This window comes from Protobothrops mucrosquamatus, unplaced genomic scaffold, assembly GCF_001527695.2.
Source record: "Protobothrops mucrosquamatus isolate PMUCROS unplaced genomic scaffold, P.Mucros_1.0 scaffold577, whole genome shotgun sequence".
Lineage (NCBI taxonomy): Eukaryota > Metazoa > Chordata > Lepidosauria > Squamata > Viperidae > Protobothrops > Protobothrops mucrosquamatus.
The window spans coordinates 77,777-98,516 of NW_015386878.1; the positions used below are offsets into that span (position 1 = coordinate 77,777).

Consider the following 20,740-nt stretch of genomic DNA (forward strand, 5'->3'; position numbering starts at 1 on the left):
GTAAAATGTTTGCTTTAAAAAAACCTCATCTAAAAACATTTGATTCAAATTTGAGGATCAAACCTCTCAACTGCTTATCAGAAAGGTAATCATTTGGCATCCTACTAACTAGTGACTGGTTGAATAAGCCACAACCATGTTCACACAAGACAGGCACATCAGAATAATCACATACACATTATGATGTCGTCACACAAATAACACAGAGTAACAGAGTTAGAAGAGACCTTGGAAGTCTTCTAGTCTAACCTCCTTCTCAAGCAGTAGACCCTAGATCAGAGGTGTCAAACTGCTGGCCCGCAGGCCAGATGTGTCATGCCAAAACCGTGCCCACCCCATTGCCAGCAATGGAGAAAAAGTTGTGATACGTTGAGACGTCACGTGATGTTGAGAGTTTGACACCCCTGCCCTAGACCATTTCAGACAAATGGCTGTCCAATCTTTTCATAAAACCTCCATTGATGGAGCATCCACAATTTTTGAAGGCAAGTAATTTCCACTGTATCATGTCTGACCCACATATGTAAATTGCCTATCTTCTTTTCCTTAGTAGCTGAAGTGATAGCTGTACAGTTGTTCAGAAATGACTAAGAAAAGTAATTGTGGAGTGCATGGGAGTGCAATGTCACATCTGGCTACAACTTTTTACAGCGGTTGTGTCTTTACCTGGGTTTGTGTGACTCCTCAGATATCCTGAAGCACCTTGCTGAAATTGACTTTGAAGCATTGCACATATTCAGGCTGTTACTCCTATTTTATTTTTCAGGAATTTTATTCTAATTCCAGGTATCGTATTCCAGGAGCATACTACTACATTCTATTCTGCATATTCAATGGCTATTTCAATTTTTAGGATTATAGTTTAACTTTTCTTGTAAATCCTTTAGTATTATTTTGTAAGCATTACTATTTAGAGATTAACATCAACATTTTGTATTGTTTACTAATAAGACCATTAATAGAGAGGACATTATTTCTACCTTTCTTTTTCATTTCTAATTTCTATTATCCTTTTCTATCATATATAATCTGACCTCTCAGCAGCTATCTGTGTGCCCTTAATTCTGCCAGAACTTAATTCTTCAAAACCTTGACAATTATTTAAACCAATTTTTGCATAATGTAGACATGATATTTCTCTATGAATGCAAGGCACGCATTGTAGAAAAGTCGCACAGAGCCTTTTGTATGAGTGTTCATACCCTTATAGTTCTATTTTTATATATCTAAAGTTGTTTGATATTAAAGCCTATTTGAAGGTTTCCCCCAAGATAGCATGCTGAGCGTGGACAATCCTTTTTCTCCTGCCAACAAACAGCTGATTATGCTGCCAAAGCTGATTATTTGGCAGCTTATGCTCTCTAAATTTGAATTGAAGCAACCCAAGTCAAGCATCAGATGACTGTGTATCTTCAAAGAAGAGAGATCTTGATGACCTCAATTCTTTGTAGGAGCGATCAGATGGTCAGGTCTTTTATTATCTTTTCCCCTCACTGTTTGGGATTTTTTAAAGCACACCTAGGTTTCAATTGCATTTTTTAAAGCTTTTCTTACCATTGTTTACACTTTAGTCAACTGGTTCAATGCTGATCTATCCTATAACCCAGGGGTGTCAAACTGCCGGCCCGTGGGCCGGTTTCATCATACCAGAGCCGCGCCCACCCCATTGCCGGCAATGGTGAAAAAGCTCCGATATGTTGTGCAACATCACATGACGTCGCGAGTTTGACATGTCTGCTATAACCCCTTGCTGGATTTTTGTAAACTTTTTCATTTTCTTACTGTTTACTTTAGAACCATTTTCACTTTTGCTGCAAGGAAGTCAGTGGTGAAAGGATTCTTCATAGCAAAAGCTATTTGATTGATTTACATCTATACTGGATTTTACTATAAGGATTTTGTTTTTAGGTTTTTTTTTAAAAAAAACCCTCTGGTCTCTTTTAAAACTTTTGATGGGAAAATACCTTTTTTTAAAATCACCTTTTATTTTGAGAAATTTTATCTTTACTTCTTTCTGTAGACATTTCGTTATGTTATATCAGCTTCTATTGTCCTTGAAAGGAACAATTTGCCTTCACAATGTCTATAAAAAGAGATAAAGCTCTCTGGGAAGCTTTTGAAAAAAACCCTCTCATTAATTTACAAGTTTTATTCAAAAACTTTAATAAAAAACTTGATGGGCCAGCAACAGTTTTGAATTAATCCCATTTTCATGAAAATGGGCCATAATCCATGCAACTCCGATTAGTGTAATCTATATTCATTCCAATAGCGCTTACAAATCTTATTATGTCATTTATTCAGCGTTCCCATATATGTTAGCAGATGACCGAGATCTCAATTACCTTCATGACTGAATAAGTTTAAAGCATCTTTAAACTTGGAGCATTTTTCTCTTTTATTTGGCCAAGCAGAACTCAACCAAAACCTCAGTTTTTGGGCTATTGATAAAATTTCACTCTATTCCTGCTAATGAAGCTGATATGGCAGCTATAGCAGATCTGTGATTCTAGCAGTTCATATCATCAATATTATAAATATTTTTTCTTAAAATGTGCTGCTAAACATTCTAGGTACTTGCAATTTTTTATAATTTCTTTTTTTATGAATATAAAAAAATCAACAGATATCAAATTGAAATCAGCATAAAATAGTAGTTTAATGATCAACAGTATAGCACTGGCAATAGAAAATAATTATAGTACTTGTTAATAAGGATGCCATAATAACTTTGATGCTCCTATTTATGTGCATGAACAGCCCAAATCGTGCTTTGCAATATCTTATACTTAGCTAACTTAATGAATTTGGTTTCTACCCTAAAAATAGATGAAGTACTATATTGTTCCAATCTTAGGCATTGTGAAAATGGCAAGGCTCTCTTCTTCACCATCACCACTAGATCCCAAGGACATAGAAAACCCAACAGATTTACACATTTTTTTCCAAATTAATGAAACAAAATTCCTTCATTAATTGCTGATTAACACAACTGTAGTATATTTGTCTATATATCAATATTTTTTCTACATTTTTCATAAGATAAAAAGTTATTTTGTATAAAAGTTTATTTTGTTCTTAAAATGAGAGGTGCCCCTTTAATTGGGGAGGACACGCTGGTGGATAAGATTTTCATATTTTCCCGTACAAAATTGCGTTGTTGTACTGTTGCTGATGTCATGTACGTATTCCTGCAAATTACTTTTGCTGAAGAAGTGGGTGGGATAGTCTTTGGGAGTAGACCATTAATTTCATACATCCATTGCATTGCTGCTGTCTGAAAACATAGAAGAAAAGTTTCAATAAAAGTTTATCATTTGTTACATGAAGCATACACAGCTATCTGGCACAATGTCTGTAATTAGGTCTTTCAATGTTTTCCATGCGGGGGTGCTACACTGTTGAAACTGCACCATACTGGAAAGAAAGCATTACCATGCATAGTAAGAAAGGATATTTTGTTTTATGTACTAAGAGCAGCATGTTCAAATACGCACACTGTCTAGCACCCCAGGTAATCTATGCACTTGTTAATGTGCCACAGTTTGGAATTCTGTTTCAAGGAGATAATTGCACAGTAGGAAGTACACAAAACTAACAAATAAGGTGCTGGCTTTATTTATATCCCAGTGATTATTGGGGGCTAAGCACAAGAAATAGCATAAACTTTTAGTGTCTTAGTTTGGGTTAATGAGTTATCTCATAATATAGCATAGAAAAAGCAAACGGCGAGTAGTTTATCCTGGAAACTTCCGTATTTGGGACATATGGATATATTGTACCAATATAAAATCTACAGCTGGCAAAGAGCAAGCATTGTTGTTTGTATTAGGATTGAACAGCTTTTCCAGTGTTTGTACACATTGCATAAGATTCTTACTATAAGAACAGGTGGAGTAGTTATGTTACAACATTAAAACAAGATTTAAAATAAAAACAAGGTGCAAGACCACATCAAGTTTAGAATGTTTTCTAAATGCTAAAGTAACTAATTAGAGTTGGTAGAAACAAGATTATTTAATAAACATTTAATGTTATCTTATGTAAACATCATCAGAAGATGAATCACCTTTTGTAACCAGCTTTTATTAAAAAAGAAGCAAAGCACTGTGGTTTTGCAACAAAGAGTAGCCTGATTCCAAGTTTTTTTTCATAACACTGTACTAGTTGTGTCTCATAATATTATATTGTAATTTACCATTATATCCAATTGCAATCAATGCAAGAGATCCATATTTATATTGTTTCCATTCCTCCCCAATGGTGGTCACAGAAGCTAATGCTGTTGATTATTTCTTAGACACTGGATTTTATCCAATGTCCAAGAAATATGAGATACCATGGAGTTCATCCTATTTCATTTACTGTTTAGCATTTGTATGAAGATCATAAGAGAGCAATCCATATTTAAGCACAATAATTCAAAAGACTTGGAAGAATTTTATCTGGCATCTATATAGAATCCAATTGTCTCCACAGTGGTGGTAGGAATAAAAAAAAAAATTAAAAGCAGCTGCAGCAGTGCCAGTGAAATCTTAATCCTAAGTAGTAGGCTAAGTAGTTATATTTCATATATTAAATTTAAAGTACATTTTAACACTTGGATTACAGTGATTAGTGATTGCGATATCAAAATAAAGATCTGATCAGTTGCAGCAATTTACAATCTAGTGTACACATACACACACATAGACACAATTTCTTTCTTCCTTTCCTTTGAACGCAGAGTGGTGGCAGCAGCCAGGGACTTCTCATTTTCACACATCCCACTGCCACTGCTGCCACCACTGCTGCGGAGCTCCAGGTCAAAGCAGTTGGGGACCGCAGCAGCAGAGGTGGGCAGCAGAGAGGTGGCAGTGGCTGGAGGCATCTCATATTAAAAACGCCAGGGAATTTCTAGAACTCTGGCATTCTGACAAATTAGCCATCAATAAACACATAGATGTTAACATCTATAGACTATGCAAAAGAGACTATCACCCAGCCCAAAAAGGAACAAAAAGACCTAACCACCTCTCCACCAGAATCAGTACCCAGATGAGCATAAGTTAACTCCAAGATCATCAGACCAACAATCAAGTAAACAATACGCCCAATCAAGGAGCTGCCAAACAAGCCAACAGTTAACAGCCAACCAAAGAATCTCTAAAACCACCCACACCAACATTGTCAGGGCAAACCACTAGAATATAAACTGAAAGCAAACCCAACTCCTTACTAGCATTGATGATGTTACCTAGATTGGGTAATGAAATGTCTGCAAGAAAACAACCAAGTTCAGAGTGCACTAAAGACCTCTTAAATCTTTTTCTGCTGTGGTACCTGCTCTCTGGAATATCATTCCACATTATCTTAGAGTTGGTCCAATCCTACTGGCTTACATGAAATCTTAAAAATCTGGCTGGCTGAGCCTGGGGCTCAGATTATGTGGTTAAAACCATATCTTGGTTATGTTGATATTTGTTGATTTTATCTCAGCTCCTTTATTTTTTGACTGAATGTTATTTATGAAGTTTTTGCCTGTTTTATTCACTGTTACCCAAAGTTATATGTTTGAGATGGGAAACCATATAAGTTGAATAAATAAATAACATTTGCCTCCAATTTTGTGTTGGTATTGCTATTTTAATCTGTAGGGTTTGGCTTTAATAGCTGGCTATCAACCACTGTTAATGCCATGTAAACTGCAATGGTTTACCAGGGTCAATATTTCTTTTTGATCCTAGACATATATATTTGTGTATATGTACAAAATTATAAGAGTTGTCTTTTTATTAAAACATGTAAAGATAATTGGGTGAGGAAGTTTACTAAAACATTATGTGGGATGGCTAAATTTTTAAACTATTTTAGACAAAAGCTACTTCTGAAATAAATATAATTTTACTGATAGTTAGCACAGGGTCTTACTATTTAATATAATATTACAAATCATTAATATTAATATTAAAATTATTTAATATTTAATACAATTTAATATAATTATTTAATAAGGTTCTAAGTCTTTTTTTGGATATCTGCCAAGAATCACTTTGGACTGCAGCCAGATACAAATAGAATAAACAAATGAATGTACAGTATATGGTATTGAGTGACAAGATACAAATCAGGCATTTGAAATCATTCTGAAAACATTCTGAAATGTAGGAGTCTGAATTTCTAATGTTCTATTTGCTGTTTAGAAATATGTACACTTCTACATTTTTTCATCTTTGACACAGGCCACTGTCTTTCTACAGGCATTTATAGCCAGAGCACTGCTTCCTTAAAAAAAATGGGTATGTGTGTGTGGGAGGGGTGAAAGGTGGGAAGTAAAAGTGGATGGATGAAAAAAAAACAAAATCTTCAAGCCAATCTAAGGAAGCTTTGGAAGAGTAGATGCTGTAAAGGTAGCACCAAGCACAAAACCTTATGCTTGGTCAAATATGCCTCCCATGATTAATAATAATAATAATAATAATAATAATAATAATAATAATAATAATAATAATAATAATAATAATAATAATAATAATAAAGTTGGAAAGGACCTTGGAGGTCATCTAGTCCAACCCCCTGCTCAGGCAGGTAACCCTATACCATTTCAGACAAATGGCTGTCCAGTCTCTTCTTAAAAACTTCCAGTGTTGGAGCATTCACTGCTTCTGGAGGCAGGTTGTTCCACTGGTTAATTGTTCTAACTGTCAGGAAGTTTCTCCTTAGTTCTATGTTGCTTCTCTCCTTGATTAGTTTCCATCTGTAGCTTCTTGTCCTGCTTTGGAGAATAGCTTGACTCCCTCTTCTTTGTGGCAGCCCCTGAGATATTGGAAGACTGCTATCATGTCCCCCCTCGTCCTTCTCTTCATTAAACTAGACATACCCAATTCCAGCAACCGTTCCTTATATGTTTTTGTTTCCAGTCCCCTAATTTATTTATTTTATTTATTTATTTATTTATTTATTGGATTTTTTACCCCGCCCTTCTCCTTGCGGACTCAGGGCGGCTAACAGCCTGATAAAAACAAATACAAAAAATACCAAAATACTATCATTAAAACATAATTAAAAGGAAATATTAGATTGGCCTTTGTTATTTTAAAATTATATTTAAAACCCCGCTAAAAATTACCCCTTAGGCCAGTCCTGCTNGCTTTGAAGGTGATAATCAACACCTTGAAGCGCACCCGGAAAGCCACCGGCAGCCAGTGCAGCTCGCGCAGTAACGGTGTTACATGGGAGCGACGAGTCCCTCCCAACACCGCCAGCGCGGCTGCATTCATCTTTGTTGCTCTTCTCTGTATTCTTTCTAGAGTCTCAACATGTTTTACATCGTGGTGACCAAAATTGGATGCAGTATTCCAAGTGTGGCCTTACCAAGTCATTGTAAAGTGGTATTAATACTTCACGTGACATTGATTCTATCCCTCCATTAATGCAGCCCAGCACTGTGTTGGCTTTTTTGGCAGCTGCAGCACACTGCTGGCTCATATTTAAGTGATTGTCCACTAGGACTCCGAGATCCCTCTCATAGTTACTACTATTGAGCAAGGTACCACCTATACTATACCTGTACATTTGGGTTTTCTTGCCTAAATGTAGAACCTTACTTTTTTCACCATTGAATTTCACTTTGTTAGATAGCGCCCAGTGTTCAAGTCTGTCCAGATCCTCCTGTATCTTAAGCCTATCTTCTGGAGTGTTGGCTATTCCTGCCAGCTTGGTGTCGTCTGCAAATTTGATGAGTTTCCCATCTATCCCCTCATCCAAATCGTTGATGAAGATGTTGAAGAGCCCTGGGCCTAGAACAGAGCCCTGGGGCACCCCACTACACACTTCCCTCCATCTAGATGCAGTTCCATTGAGGACCACACGCTGAGTACAGCCGGTCAGCCAGCTACGAATCCATCTGGTGGTGATGCTGTCTAACCCACATTTTTCTATCTTATCATGTAGTAGGTTGTGATCTACTTTATCAAATGCCTTACTGAAGTCCAAGTAAATTATATCCACAGCATTCCTCTGGTCCACTAATTTTGTCACTTGGTCAAAGAATGCAATAAGATTTGTCTGGCATGATCTGTTTTTGACAAACCTATGTTGGCTTTTAGTAATGAGTTTGTTTGCCTCTAGGTGTTCGCTGATTCATTGTTTGATTATCTTTTCCAGAATCTTCCCAGGTATTGAGGTCAGGCTGATAGGCCTGTAATTTCCTGGATCCATTTTTTTTTCTTTTTTGAAGATGGGAACTACATCAGCTCTGTTCCAGTCCTCTGGTAGTTCCTCAGTGCTCCAGGATCTTTGAAAAATATAGTTCAGTGGTTCTGAGATCACATCTGCCAGTTCCTTGAGAACCTTGGGGTATAGTCCATCTGGTCCTGGTGATTTCAACTCGTCTTGGCTGGACAGGTGCTCACTTCCCCTAACTTTCTATTCTGTTTTTTATGGCACTGTTTTTGATAGGTTGGACTGTTTTTTCCCTCACAGAATTAAAAAAAAAAAGATGCAAAAAATGAGTTAAGTAGTTCTGCTTTCTCCCTGTTGCTTGCCACCTTCTTGCCACTTTCCCCCACTAATGGACCAATCATTTCCTTAACTTTTTTCTTGTTTTTTACATGTTGAAAGAAGCTTTTTTTGTTATTTTTTACTTTGGTCGCAAGCCTTAGTTCATTTTGAGCCTTAGGTTTCCTCACTTCATCTTTGCAGACTCGGGCTATTTGCTTATATTCTGTCTTAGTTATGTGCCCCTCTTTCCATTTTTTATATTGTCCTTTTTATCTTTCAATTTATCAGAGAGTTCTTTATGCAGCCATGCTGGTTTCTTTTGAGAGTTGTTATTTTTCCTCTTTGTTGGTATTGTGCTAGACTGGGCTTCTATTATCTCGCTTTTCAAAATTTCCCAAGCTGCTTGAGTTGTTTTCCCCTGGATGATTCTCATTCACGGAATCCTTCCCAAGCCCTCTCTAAGTTTATTGAAATTAGCTCTCTTGAAGTCCAAGACTCTAGTTTGACTGTGTTCTATTGCTTGCGCTTCCATAATGTTGAATTCCAATATTGCATGATCACTACCTCCCAAGGTTCCTGTGGCTTACACACCTTCCATCATTTCATCTCTGTTAGTGAGGATTAGATCCAATATGGCTAATCCTCTAGTTCCCTTCTCTACTTTTTGGGAGACAAAGTTGTCTGCTAGGTTTGTCAAGAATCTGTTTGATCTTCCACTTGGTGCAGAGTTTGCTCCCAGTTGATGTCAGGATAATTAAAGTCCCCCATTACTATTGTGATGTGCTTCCTACATACCTTAGTTAGCTGACCAGCAAAAAGTTCATCTATTTCCTATTTGGTTGGGCGGCCTATAGTGTACACCTATGGCAATGTCATTTTTCCCCTTTTTATATTGACCCAAATGCATTCAAGACAGTTTTCATCATTGTTGTGCTCTATTTCTGTAGAGATGTAGTTATTTCTTATATAGAGAGCAACTCCACCTCCTCTTTTATTTCATCTGTTTCTTCTAAATAATTTAAATCCTTCTAGCTGTGTGTTCCATTTGTGGGTTTCATCCCACCATGTTTCCGTAATTATAAAGGCAGTGATCTATGTTCTTGATCCTCATGCTTCTCTAGCTATATGTTGTATAGTTATGTTTAGGTGTCTGGTATCAAATACTTTTGAACAAATGAATGACCTCTTTGCAGTGTCATCAATAGTACTACTCAGAAAAAGAAAGCCAGATCATAATATTGACTATTGGTGAATTTTGTATTTTATGTGAACTCTACATACTGTACAGAGAAATTGGATCATTCTCATAGTTTGCTTTTTAATATTAAGTAGAAGACTATAGGAAGAAATATCAGTCAATTGAATTTAATTCTATGATCAATATCACCAAAATTTTACAGGTACAGTCTTATTTGAAAAACAGTTTATGTTATACTGGAGTAAAGGGAACAGCATGAATAAGCATCTTTAAAATGAGACAGTCAGTTCTAACCATATTTCAGACTTAGAAGATATGATTTACTAAAACAACTTCTTGTTTCAGGATGTTCTTCCTCCCAGAATCTATGTACTGTACAGTTTTAAAATGTCACTTTAATTATGTTAATATTGGTATGCTTTTATCAGTGGCTCTTTTTTAACCTCGTTAGGAAAAAAAAACTTAAATCACCTCTCTGTTCTTCTAATTCAAGGAAGATTTGTTTATATAATAATTCTGGTTTGTCTTTGTGTGTGTGCATGTAATAACTTCCAAGCAGTTTATGATATTGGTTTCTTCTGAGGGAATAAAATTTCACAGCTGGTGAAAGAAGAGTCACCTTTATTTTTTTTTTAAAAAAGCTAACATTCTCCAATTTTAAGACATATGGAAGAAAAACCCTCACAGAATTAAAAAAAAAAGCAGCATGCATGGAAGCTGTGGTTTCAAATATTCCCTTATGTTAAAATAAAGTAAAAACTCAGTCTAATATACCCCCATTTATATAGGATTTTGGATGAAATGGGCAAATTTCCATATTGATATCTCTTTAAATGTCCACTAGATCTCAAGTTGTCTGGAGAAGGTATTTACATTTACCTTACATTTACATTAAATTTATTCTATTTCCACCAGTTTGCATTGGAATTTGCAATGAGCAATGTCATTACAAGTAGTCCTTGACTTATGACCACAATAGAGACCTCTTGTAAAGATTACTTGTAAAAATTGTCATTAAGTGGTGCTGTCATAAATGAGGCATTATGTGACCATGATTTGAAACATTCTGTCTCAGCTTCCCTTTTGACTTTGCTTGTTGAAAGCTGGCTGGGGAAGATGCAAATAGTGATCACATGACCACGGGATGCTGCCACCAATGTAAATGTGCAACAGTTGACAAGCACCAAAATCATGATCACATGACTGCAGGGATGCTGCAACAGTTGTAAATGCGAGGACCAGTTATAAGTCATGTTTTTCAGCACAGTTGTAACTTCGAGTGGTTGCTAAACAAGGTTATAAGTTGAGGACTATCTGTACACAAATTATTTAAATTGACCCAAATGTTATTTGCATTTGTATATTAAAAATGTCACTAGTAAGAATGACATTTAACAAACATGTAGGTTTTCTTGTAATACAATGAAAAAAATATATTTACATTTCATAAACTGATTTATTTTCTTATGAACTTACAAACAATTCTGCAAGTACAGCATGAAAAATGAATATAATTAGGAACAACAAACTAAAACTTTTCTCGGTTGCTTTTATATAGTAAAGCATGAAAATTTAAGTATAGAAATATTGTCTTCATATTCATCAGGGAGGAAAAATATCCTTAAATCTGCAAGTCTGATATCAAGAATCTCATTTTTAGGGCTCACCTGTATTACCAGTGTTGCTTTGTGTTTTTTGCTGTACATACTGGGCTTGAATCCAACAGTAATGCAGGTTCCAGCTGTGTCAAGTGGAAGAAGCTCCCCAGCCTGAGGAGATACAGTGAATTCAGGATCACTGCCTGGTAGAAAGTATGCTGTGTAAGGCTCTGGGTACCTAGTGAACAGCAAAGAAAAATAAATTGCCCAACAGTTAGCATAATGCCACAAGAATTCAAAGTAATTTGTGTTCTGCTATAGGATATCAGCAATTAAATATTAATACTATCACATAGCATCCTGTTAGTCACCTTGTTTTTCTTCGCCATGTCTGATTTTCCTGAAATATTTGTGGAATAGTAAGAGAACGACTGCTTTGGCAAAAGGAAGTGCAATATCATGGCAGTATGTCATTTGCATGATGAAATCTTTATTTATATATTTATTTAAGAAAATATATATGGCCGCACAACTGATTCTCAGTGATTCCGGGCAGCTTATAAAAATAAAAATCTCATATATAAAACAACAAGAAGTGATAATCCCCCATCCCCCCAGCAATGGCAACAAAGTCAAATAAGCCACTTTATGGGCTCCATCCCACTCTGGGTTGCCCAGGCCCTTTAGCAAAAGCAGGTCTTCAGGGCTTTGCGAAAGAGGGGGCCAATCTTATTTTTGCAGGGATTATGTTCCAAAGGAAGAGAGCTACTACAGAGAAGGCTTCTTCTCGGTCCCACTAAATATAAATCCTTAGGAGAACAGACTCGTAGCATACCTGCAGGTATGGTAGATGTGACTGGGAGAGGACGGGATTTCAAATAACCTGTTCCCAAGCCATGTAGGGCTTTAAAGGTGACAACCAGCATCTTGAATTGAACCTGGAAGCAAATCAACGGCCAAAGCAGCTTCCCGCGAGAGAGGTGACACATGTACATACTTAGGCCTGCATAAAACCACATGGACTGCTGCATTTTAAACCAATTGGAGCTTCTTGATACATTTGAAGGACAGCCCTATGTATAGCACATTGCAATAATCAAGATGGGAGGTGATTACAGCATGAGTAACTATAAGCAGGGATTGTTGGTCCAGGAAAGGGCATGACTGGCGCACAAGCTGCAGTTGTGCAAAGGCCCTCCTGGCCATGACTGCCACCTACTCCTCAAGCAAGAGTTGTGAGTGCAGAAGAACTCCTAGATTATGTACTGGGTCTGTCTGTCTGTTATTATGTAAAAGAAATAAAGTGACCTTATTTGCATCACCTATCTTAGTGCAAATGATGTAAATTGCCAGAGATGTCCTAAAATTAAGGTAAAATCTATGCATGATGAAATCTTTATTTATATATTTATTTAAGAAAATTTATACGGCCGCACAACTGATTCTCAGTGATTCTGGGCAGCTTATAAAAATAAAAATCTCATATATAAAACAACAAGAAGTGATAATCCCCCATCCCCCCAGCAATGACAACAAAGTCAAATAAGTTCAAGCTCTCCACTCCATTCAGATAGCCACAAAAGTTTCTGCTATTTAGGAAGGATATTAGAAATTTGGCTACTTGCAGCTGAAACCTGATAAATGGGTGTCTAATAAATTGAAATTTCACTGTATCCCCCATTCTATTACCAGATTATATAAATGCACTGTACTAATACTCTCAAGAATATATTGTTAAAATATATTTCAGTTTTTAATTATATCTTCTGAACAAACTAGATATCTAATCTCTTCTATATAAAATCTAATAACATAAAAACACAGTTGATTGTTGATTAGCATTCACATGAAATCCATCCAGAGCCAAATGAATTATATCAGGAAACAGAAAATAAATTTACACGTGCAAAAAACTGACTTACAATCATTTGTTTAGTGATCATTCGAGGTTATAATGACACTGAAAAAAGTGACTTATGACCGTTTTTCCTAAGTCGAGGGCTACCTGTATTACTCCTCTTCCCATTTTTTCCCCTGTAATATTCTTGTGTGATTGATAAAATTGAAAGACCCTCACTGGACCAAGCCAGGGTTTTTAACCTAACCTGATGAAGAAACTAAAATGACCCTCAACAAATAAGCCTGAGAAATAATGGGTAAGTTTGGACACCAAATTGAATAAAAAGAAACTGGCCATATTATTGTTTAGCAATGTGGAAACCAGGAAAGCAGATGGCCAACATCAAATGGAAAATGTGATAATTTAGTGAGGCTGAAGGAAGACTTGAATTGAGGTTTATAGAAACTACATCCATCACTGTTACACCCATTGGCAGGTTTTCTTTAGCAAATAGAGATTCCTCCATACTTTTTATGTAGAACTTTTCTAATTGCATCCCTCCTCTCCATTTATTTTGTTGAAGTGATCTGTGATAGCACATTATCTTCAGAGAATGCTCTCATATGCTTTGAAATATCAGACAAGAAACTGAGAATTAACATAAATCAGAAATTCTAGGCTGATTTTATTACACCTGAAATAAATGATCCACTAACTAGCATGAGAGACCTGAACTTAGTTAAAATGGAAAATGTGTGCCATTGTTTCAATTGAAATTGACATATTTTATTTCTCAGTTGTACTGTGCTGACTGTACAGTTCAAGGTGTTTCGTCTTTTACTTACTGGTTGAGTGGGCCTAGGGACAGTTGGCATATAGAAAATAATATCTATGGTACAAAGAAATAAAATTTCCAGTCATATTGTAAAAGGAAGAAGCTAAACTGTTCTTCTGGAGTTACAGGATTGAACAGTGTTTTTTTTCATGTACTGATCTGCAAATTGATTGTGGCATCTGAAAATGTTTAGTGTGATAGCTTCTGGCAAAACCTTCATAAAACATTTATTCAGCACAGGTAAGGAGGCAGCAACTAAGGAGCAATAAAAATGTCCTACATTCAGTGTCCTAAACATAATATTTCATTCACTAGTTCACACTGCGGGAGAGGTAGGAAAATCTTAAATCTGATTAAAGAGAGGATAACATCTTTAAAAGTGGAAACAGTATTTAAACTCTATTTAATATGTTATATATGTATCAGGAAAACAGGAAAACATTATTTCCATACCAATAGCCAAGACCTTGTGAGGATCATTAACTTATATAAATAAACAAACTAGCCTTATTTGGAGGCAATGATTTTTGGGAGGAGAAATTTGAAATTTTAAGGTGGTTGAATTGAAAAACAAACAAAATAAGGGACATTTTTCTTTTGCTTCTTAGTCATCACTTTTAACCATCTATCTTATTATGCTGCTTTCAACCTAAAAGTCAAAATTCAAAGCAGCACTCTTAAACCAAAATACGATTGACTCAAACCACCAGTTCTGACAGAAGACTCAATAGGTATACAGAGATCAATGCAGTCACAAGTTTCTTGCAGAATTCCTGATCTTCCTCTCTCTCTCAGCCTTTACCAGCAGCAGTACAATCCCCAATGGCTCTTCATAAATAATCTAATCTGTTTGCAGTATATGCCAGTTTGGATGCTTTATCCCATCCCACCATTCCTTTCTGCCAAATGCCATGCCAAGAACAGCTGCTAGCTGGCCAAGATGGAATGTTTTAAAGAAATAACTATACTCAAGACAACATTCTAATCAAATCACCCAGAGCAGCAGAAAACACCCCAAAAGCATCATTTTAAATGGATGGTTTTTTGGTCCAAGTATTTCTGAAACAAACTCTCAAAACAGTGCTTTGCTCTGAGAACAGCACACAAGCAGCATCAATTTTGAACTTTAAACAGTTGGCCATGAGTGTGACTCTGCTTTTCACAGAACTGACAAACATGGCCAAATAGGAGCCAGTGAAGAGATCGGCTGCTAGGAACTCCTCTCCAGATTAAGGAGAAGACAAGGATAACCCATGTTTGACTCCTTTCAGATTCTTTCTGCAAAGAGATTGCAGTGTTCTCCAGCTGGTCTGAGAGATCTGGAGACCTGGCAAATATTTATCTTGTCTAAGCCATGTTTGAAGTCTTTTAAAGAGAAACTGAGTTTGCTTGCTTCCTCTCTTAATTACTTGCTTATTACTTCCATGAAAACTTGAAAATAAGGTGCTGCTGCTGCTGTAAAAGTTCTATTGATTTCCTATCAGGGAGATGTGAAACATTTATTCTAAATCATTTTCAAAGCATTCACAACCCTAGCAATGAAAGTAAAATCATCTGACTTCTGCTCTTTAGCTATGCAACTAAAATTATTTTCAATACTGAAAAAGCAAAATTAATAATTTTATTCCAAGATGAAGAAAAATATTGGTGTATCTATCTGTGCTGACTTATTATAGTAGTATAACAAAGTACAAATGTCAATTGGCTAATTAAAAGGGAGGGATGGGGAAAACACTTTCCAAATGCAATAAGATTATTTTCTAATTTCATTTTACATGAAATGGCAAAATCAAGGTTGCACCATAGCCCTTTTTATAAATATTTTATTATACCTTTTCTGAGAACATTAAATCTCTCACCACTATCAACCCTTAGCAGTAGATTATAGCATTCACAGGGCAATTGCTTCATTTTTGTGATCTAAAATAGACTACTCCACTGAAGTGGACATCTTGAAATTGTAAAGAAAGTTCTGCTTTGTTTTGAAGAATCCTCTCCAATGAGTCAAGAGAGACAACTGTGACAATGTCCCTCTCACATACACAGATGCAAGAAGTCAACTCTACACAGAAAATCAGTTATAGCCAAGAGCATCCTTTGGAAGCAATGATGGTAAAATTTCATCTCTCTCCTCTCTTTTCCAAGAACTTCCCTCCCTTAGTCATTTGCCCAGATTGATAGGAAATAACAAAGGATAGAGAAATGATACTGCAAAGATAGAGTTTTGCTGAGAGCCACACGCTTATCAATCTTTCATGGGGGAATGTTCCAAATTTTGCCCCTCATTCCTACATACATTAATATATTCTGTAGTCAGAAAGTGTCTTTATCAATGTTTATGAAGGTAGGGATAAGCTCCAGGAGAGACAGGTGGCCTTTTAATTTCATTACTTGCTGTGAAGATTTCAAATCAGTTTTGTGAAACAAAATCAGAAAATCGCAAAACCATTATTCCATGCAATCCCTGGAATTTACACACTCTACTCGTTATGCAACTTTACTCCCTGGCTTTTCAAATTCAGCCCTACATAGTGTAATTGGGCAGCACAATATTCCATAGGCTGAATTTTTAGAGTCGTGTGAAGGCAGTGGCAGCTAAAGCCGCACTAGTAATTCTTGAGCCTAGATATAATTTCAAGTCAGAAAAAAACCTTGCCTATTCTCTGAGACAGTATTTTTGGTCTTTATTTTCCCCCAGAAACTGGCTTAGGAAAATATCAGCTTCCTTATCATAATTTGATTAAATTGTCAACATCATGACTGTCTGTTTCATATACTTATTTATTATACTGAAATTCTCACTGCCTTTTGAAAGGTCAGAGCAGTCTTTAAAGCAGTCTTTCTCAGGCTTAGCAGCTTTAAGATGTATGGATTTCATACTGGCTGGGGAATTCTGGGATTGCCAAGTTTGAGGAAAAACTGATGTAACTGAAACTGAACCCCTGTAGACTCGTTATATTGTGAAATTTTTGATGGGCCTTGCCTGATGTGCCAATTTACTTTGAATCTTACTGCTCCAAAGTAAATAACACAAATACAATTTTGTCCTATTTTATCTGGACCAGTAGGGCAAGCATTCTCTGTTGGCCCACCTCCTCTTGAGCTCTTGGCATTTTCCTTCCCCCCTGAAGTGAAAGAATTATAGCAATTTCCCAATCCCCTCCCATTCTTGTATAATAATTGGAGAGGAGGGTTTGCTCATTGTACAATCACCAGGTTTTCAAGGTGGTTGTTTTGAAGATAACACAAGGAAAAACTCTCTGTGCCCTGGCTTGACCTCCTTAAGAAAAGCAAAACATAAATCTAATAGTAAGCTAAAAATTAAAAACTACCATGGATTGGATCCTGAAGAGATTCAATAACTTAACAGCTACAGCAATTGTTAATCTGCTTTAGAATTTTATTCTGATACCATATTCTTTTCACCTATATGCTGACTTACTTGTATATGAACAACTGAAGAAAATATTCAGTGAACCATTGTACTGATTAATTTTGTCGCTTCTGCTACTTATTGATTGTCTGGGACACTACACGTTCTCTTCACGACCTGTTTTCCTTGTTACTTTCAGGGAGGAGGCTTTGTGGTATTATCCGAAGCAGAACATCCAGATTCAGTCATTCAGTCATTCGTTCCATACAGTATTAACCTTGTGAACTCTAAAGTTTCCTCTTTACGTTATGTATTCAAGATGGATAATGATTAATATTTATATGTTATTTACTGTATATGTAAGGGTGTAGGTTTATATATATGTTATATATAGCATGTTTAAATGTGTGTAATGTATTTGTACATTTTAAGAGCAAGCAACTAAATTTCATTTTTAATGTGTGCCAATGTGCCCACCGTACAAAATGACAATAAAGTTTATCTATCTATCTGTCTGTCTGTCTGTCTGTCTGTCTGTCTGTCTGTCTGTCTGTCTGTCTATCTATCTATCTATCTTATATCATGATGAAAAAGTCACTAGAGTCTAAATATCACCCTAATAAACAAATAGATAAGACATTTTGCCTTGAATATTCATACCTTGTCTGGCTTGTAAGCTTAAAGCTGACTACAGACTCCTTATTTAAACCAATTGCTTCAATATCAATAACATCATCTACTTCTGGATCTGTGACAACAAACAATATTGGAAATTTCCAAATGCCTCCTGTGCTATGCTGTAGCACCAAAGTTGCTGGATTCCTGAAAAAAAAATAAGCATACAATATTCATTATCATTAAAGGTTTAATGAAACACAAGTCAAGTCAATGATGAAGATGCAATGGAAGCTTATATTCCTTAACACATAATGCATTACACAGCTCTTTCTAAATTGGATTGTAGATATTATGTTTAGGCAGGATAGTATATTTTTTCTTACTTTGAAACAGCTGACAGCTATATATTGTATTATTTTTTGTATGTGCTTCTTTATGAAATGAAAAACCAAAACTAATTGATGCAATCTAATTCACCTTAAACCACAGTATATTTAGATNATTTAGATACTATAGTAGTTTGGTGAAGAGAAAACTATTTATAATGTGACAACAGTATAATATCCAATAACTGTATTTTAAGTTGTATTTTAAGTTCCAAAAGTAATATAACATTCTATCATAAGTTCCACATTCCATCAGAGGTGAGATTTCATTCTTAAGGAAACTATAGTTAGAAAAGATAACTCTTCCCTCCTATTCCCCTTCTGCACAACCAGGGACTGAGCTACTGAAAGTGTTTTTCAGATATAAGTTAGCTTGACGACGATTGGAGATACAGTGGAAGAAAGAATGAGAGACAATTAGCTCTCTGAGGTCATTTTTGTCAAATCTTGGCTGAAGCTGGGTTTGAATTCACCTATTCAAATTCAAATCCAACCTGAAATATAAACAGTAATTCCTTCTGATCATTGATTAATATATTTCATGGGATATTTAAATTCTTTTGAGAACAATGTTCACAGCAAAAACTATGTTATCCAGTGGAAATTCCAAATAGTTAGGCTCAAAATGGCTAAAATTGGTCATTTAAAAAGCAGATAAATTTAAATAGACTGCTTACATAGAGTCCTCTTTTCAGTTTAGGATTCAAGTGAATTCCATGACTAGAGACATAGGAGTCTGTTTCTAAGCATGGCAATACCAAAATGACATGCATTCTGCCCTCATGTTTTGTTAATTGCCCTGCCTTGGGATACAGGGGATAGTTCAGTACATGAACAAGAATTTTTGGTTTTTAACATGAACACGTGAATTATGTGACATTTTCCAGAGCTTATTAAATCAGAGTTTACAAGACAGTAGTATTTTGCATGTGCCAGACTCCAAATTATTGAATTAATGGATTAGAATAAACTCTTTAGTTTTATCCAAGATATAAAGGAAAATTCATGTTTCAATTCTAGTAAGTAAATTGTAGATACTATCATAAATATACCTCGTTGGTTTGTAGGGTGTAAATATTATGTTAAAGATCAAGGTCACAATTCCAGTTTTCAGATCTCGCTCTTTCTTTACCAAGTTTATAGCTATTGCAGATTTCAGCTGAGATTTCATTCTTTCAGATTCAAATTGAATTTCATACATAAATTCATCTGTTGTGGAGAATCCTGTAAAATCAAGATAATTATCCATGTAATATAAATGCATTTGGCTTTTTAAACAGCTTGAAATGTTACAGAGATTTTAATGACCAAAATAAAAAAATCAAGAAACACGATTCAATTCCCCAAAGAATAGCTAAGCACAAACAAATCTTGCATTTGCAAACCAACGTAGAGGTTTGGTTCCAATCACTTTTGGGTTTCTTCACACAATTTTTGTGTGAAAATGTCAAAACTGAAAAATCCAATACTCGTCTATAAAAGTACTGTATTTATCAAAAAGAGGAAAGGGGAAAAGATTTTTTTCAAATATTATATTTTCAGAAAAAGATAATGATTTGTATCCATATCTACACATGGAGGTCAATGAATTTGACAAAAACGTCTCTTCCAGGATATCATAGCTTAGTTGAATTACTATAACTGACAAATTAAGCTGAAGAATTACCATGTTTCCCCGAAAATAAGACCAAGACTTCTTTTCTTTTTTTGCCTGCAAAAGAGGCACCAGATCCTATTTTGGGGGGGGGGGGGTCTTTTCCACTCACCTCCAGGATTGACAGCCCTGTCCAGCCAGTCCACTTGTTCTGCACCCGAAGGAGCAGCTTCATTCTGCAGCTCGGAATGGAGCTCGGGCCTGCATTTCACAGTCAGACCTTTCTGGAACCGATAACCGAGCAATGGATTTAATCCATTGACTGCAGAGGCCTTCTGGAAAGGCCTGACTGCGAAATGCAGGCCTGGCTGCACAAGAATTGGGCCTGCGAGGAGAGGCCCGGCTGCAAGATAAGTGGGTGCGGGGCACGTGGGGCAGCTCCACCCCCCACCCCCTCCCTAGCTTGATTTTTAGGTGTGCACCTCGCCCCAAAACTAGGGCTTATTTTGGGGGTAGGGCTTATACCAGGCCCACCCCCAAAAATTAATCTAGGAGATATTTTCGGGGTAGGTTTTACTTTCAGGGAAACACTGTATCTTACTTTCTGTAGGCTGGTTGATGCTTCAGTATAGGGATTTGAAGAAGTGAAGAAGCCCTCAATAAATACATATACATAAAAGTATCTAAAAACTATGCAAAAGAGACAATCAACAAGCCAAAAAGGGAACAAAAAGACTTAAGCACCTCTCCACCAGCAATCAGAACTCAAATGAGCATAGATGTTACCTAGTTTAGGTAATGAAAGTCTGCAAGAAAA

At 36.1% G+C, this 20,740-nt stretch overlaps 1 protein-coding gene across 1 annotated transcript in view; it reads right to left on the minus strand.

The window, feature by feature from the left end:
* Positions 1 to 2,634: 2,634 nt before the first annotated feature.
* Positions 2,635 to 20,740, minus strand: part of CFAP47 (cilia and flagella associated protein 47) — a 174,451-nt gene continuing 156,345 nt past the window's right edge. The window contains exons 62-65 of the mRNA XM_015817345.1: positions 19,382 to 19,553; positions 17,986 to 18,147; positions 11,347 to 11,515; positions 2,635 to 3,277 (exon numbers count right to left, since the gene is read on the minus strand). Coding sequence (XP_015672831.1) covers positions 3,068 to 3,277; positions 11,347 to 11,515; positions 17,986 to 18,147; positions 19,382 to 19,553 — 713 coding nt within the window. The 3' untranslated portion in view covers positions 2,635 to 3,067. The remainder of the gene's footprint in view (positions 3,278 to 11,346; positions 11,516 to 17,985; positions 18,148 to 19,381; positions 19,554 to 20,740) is intronic.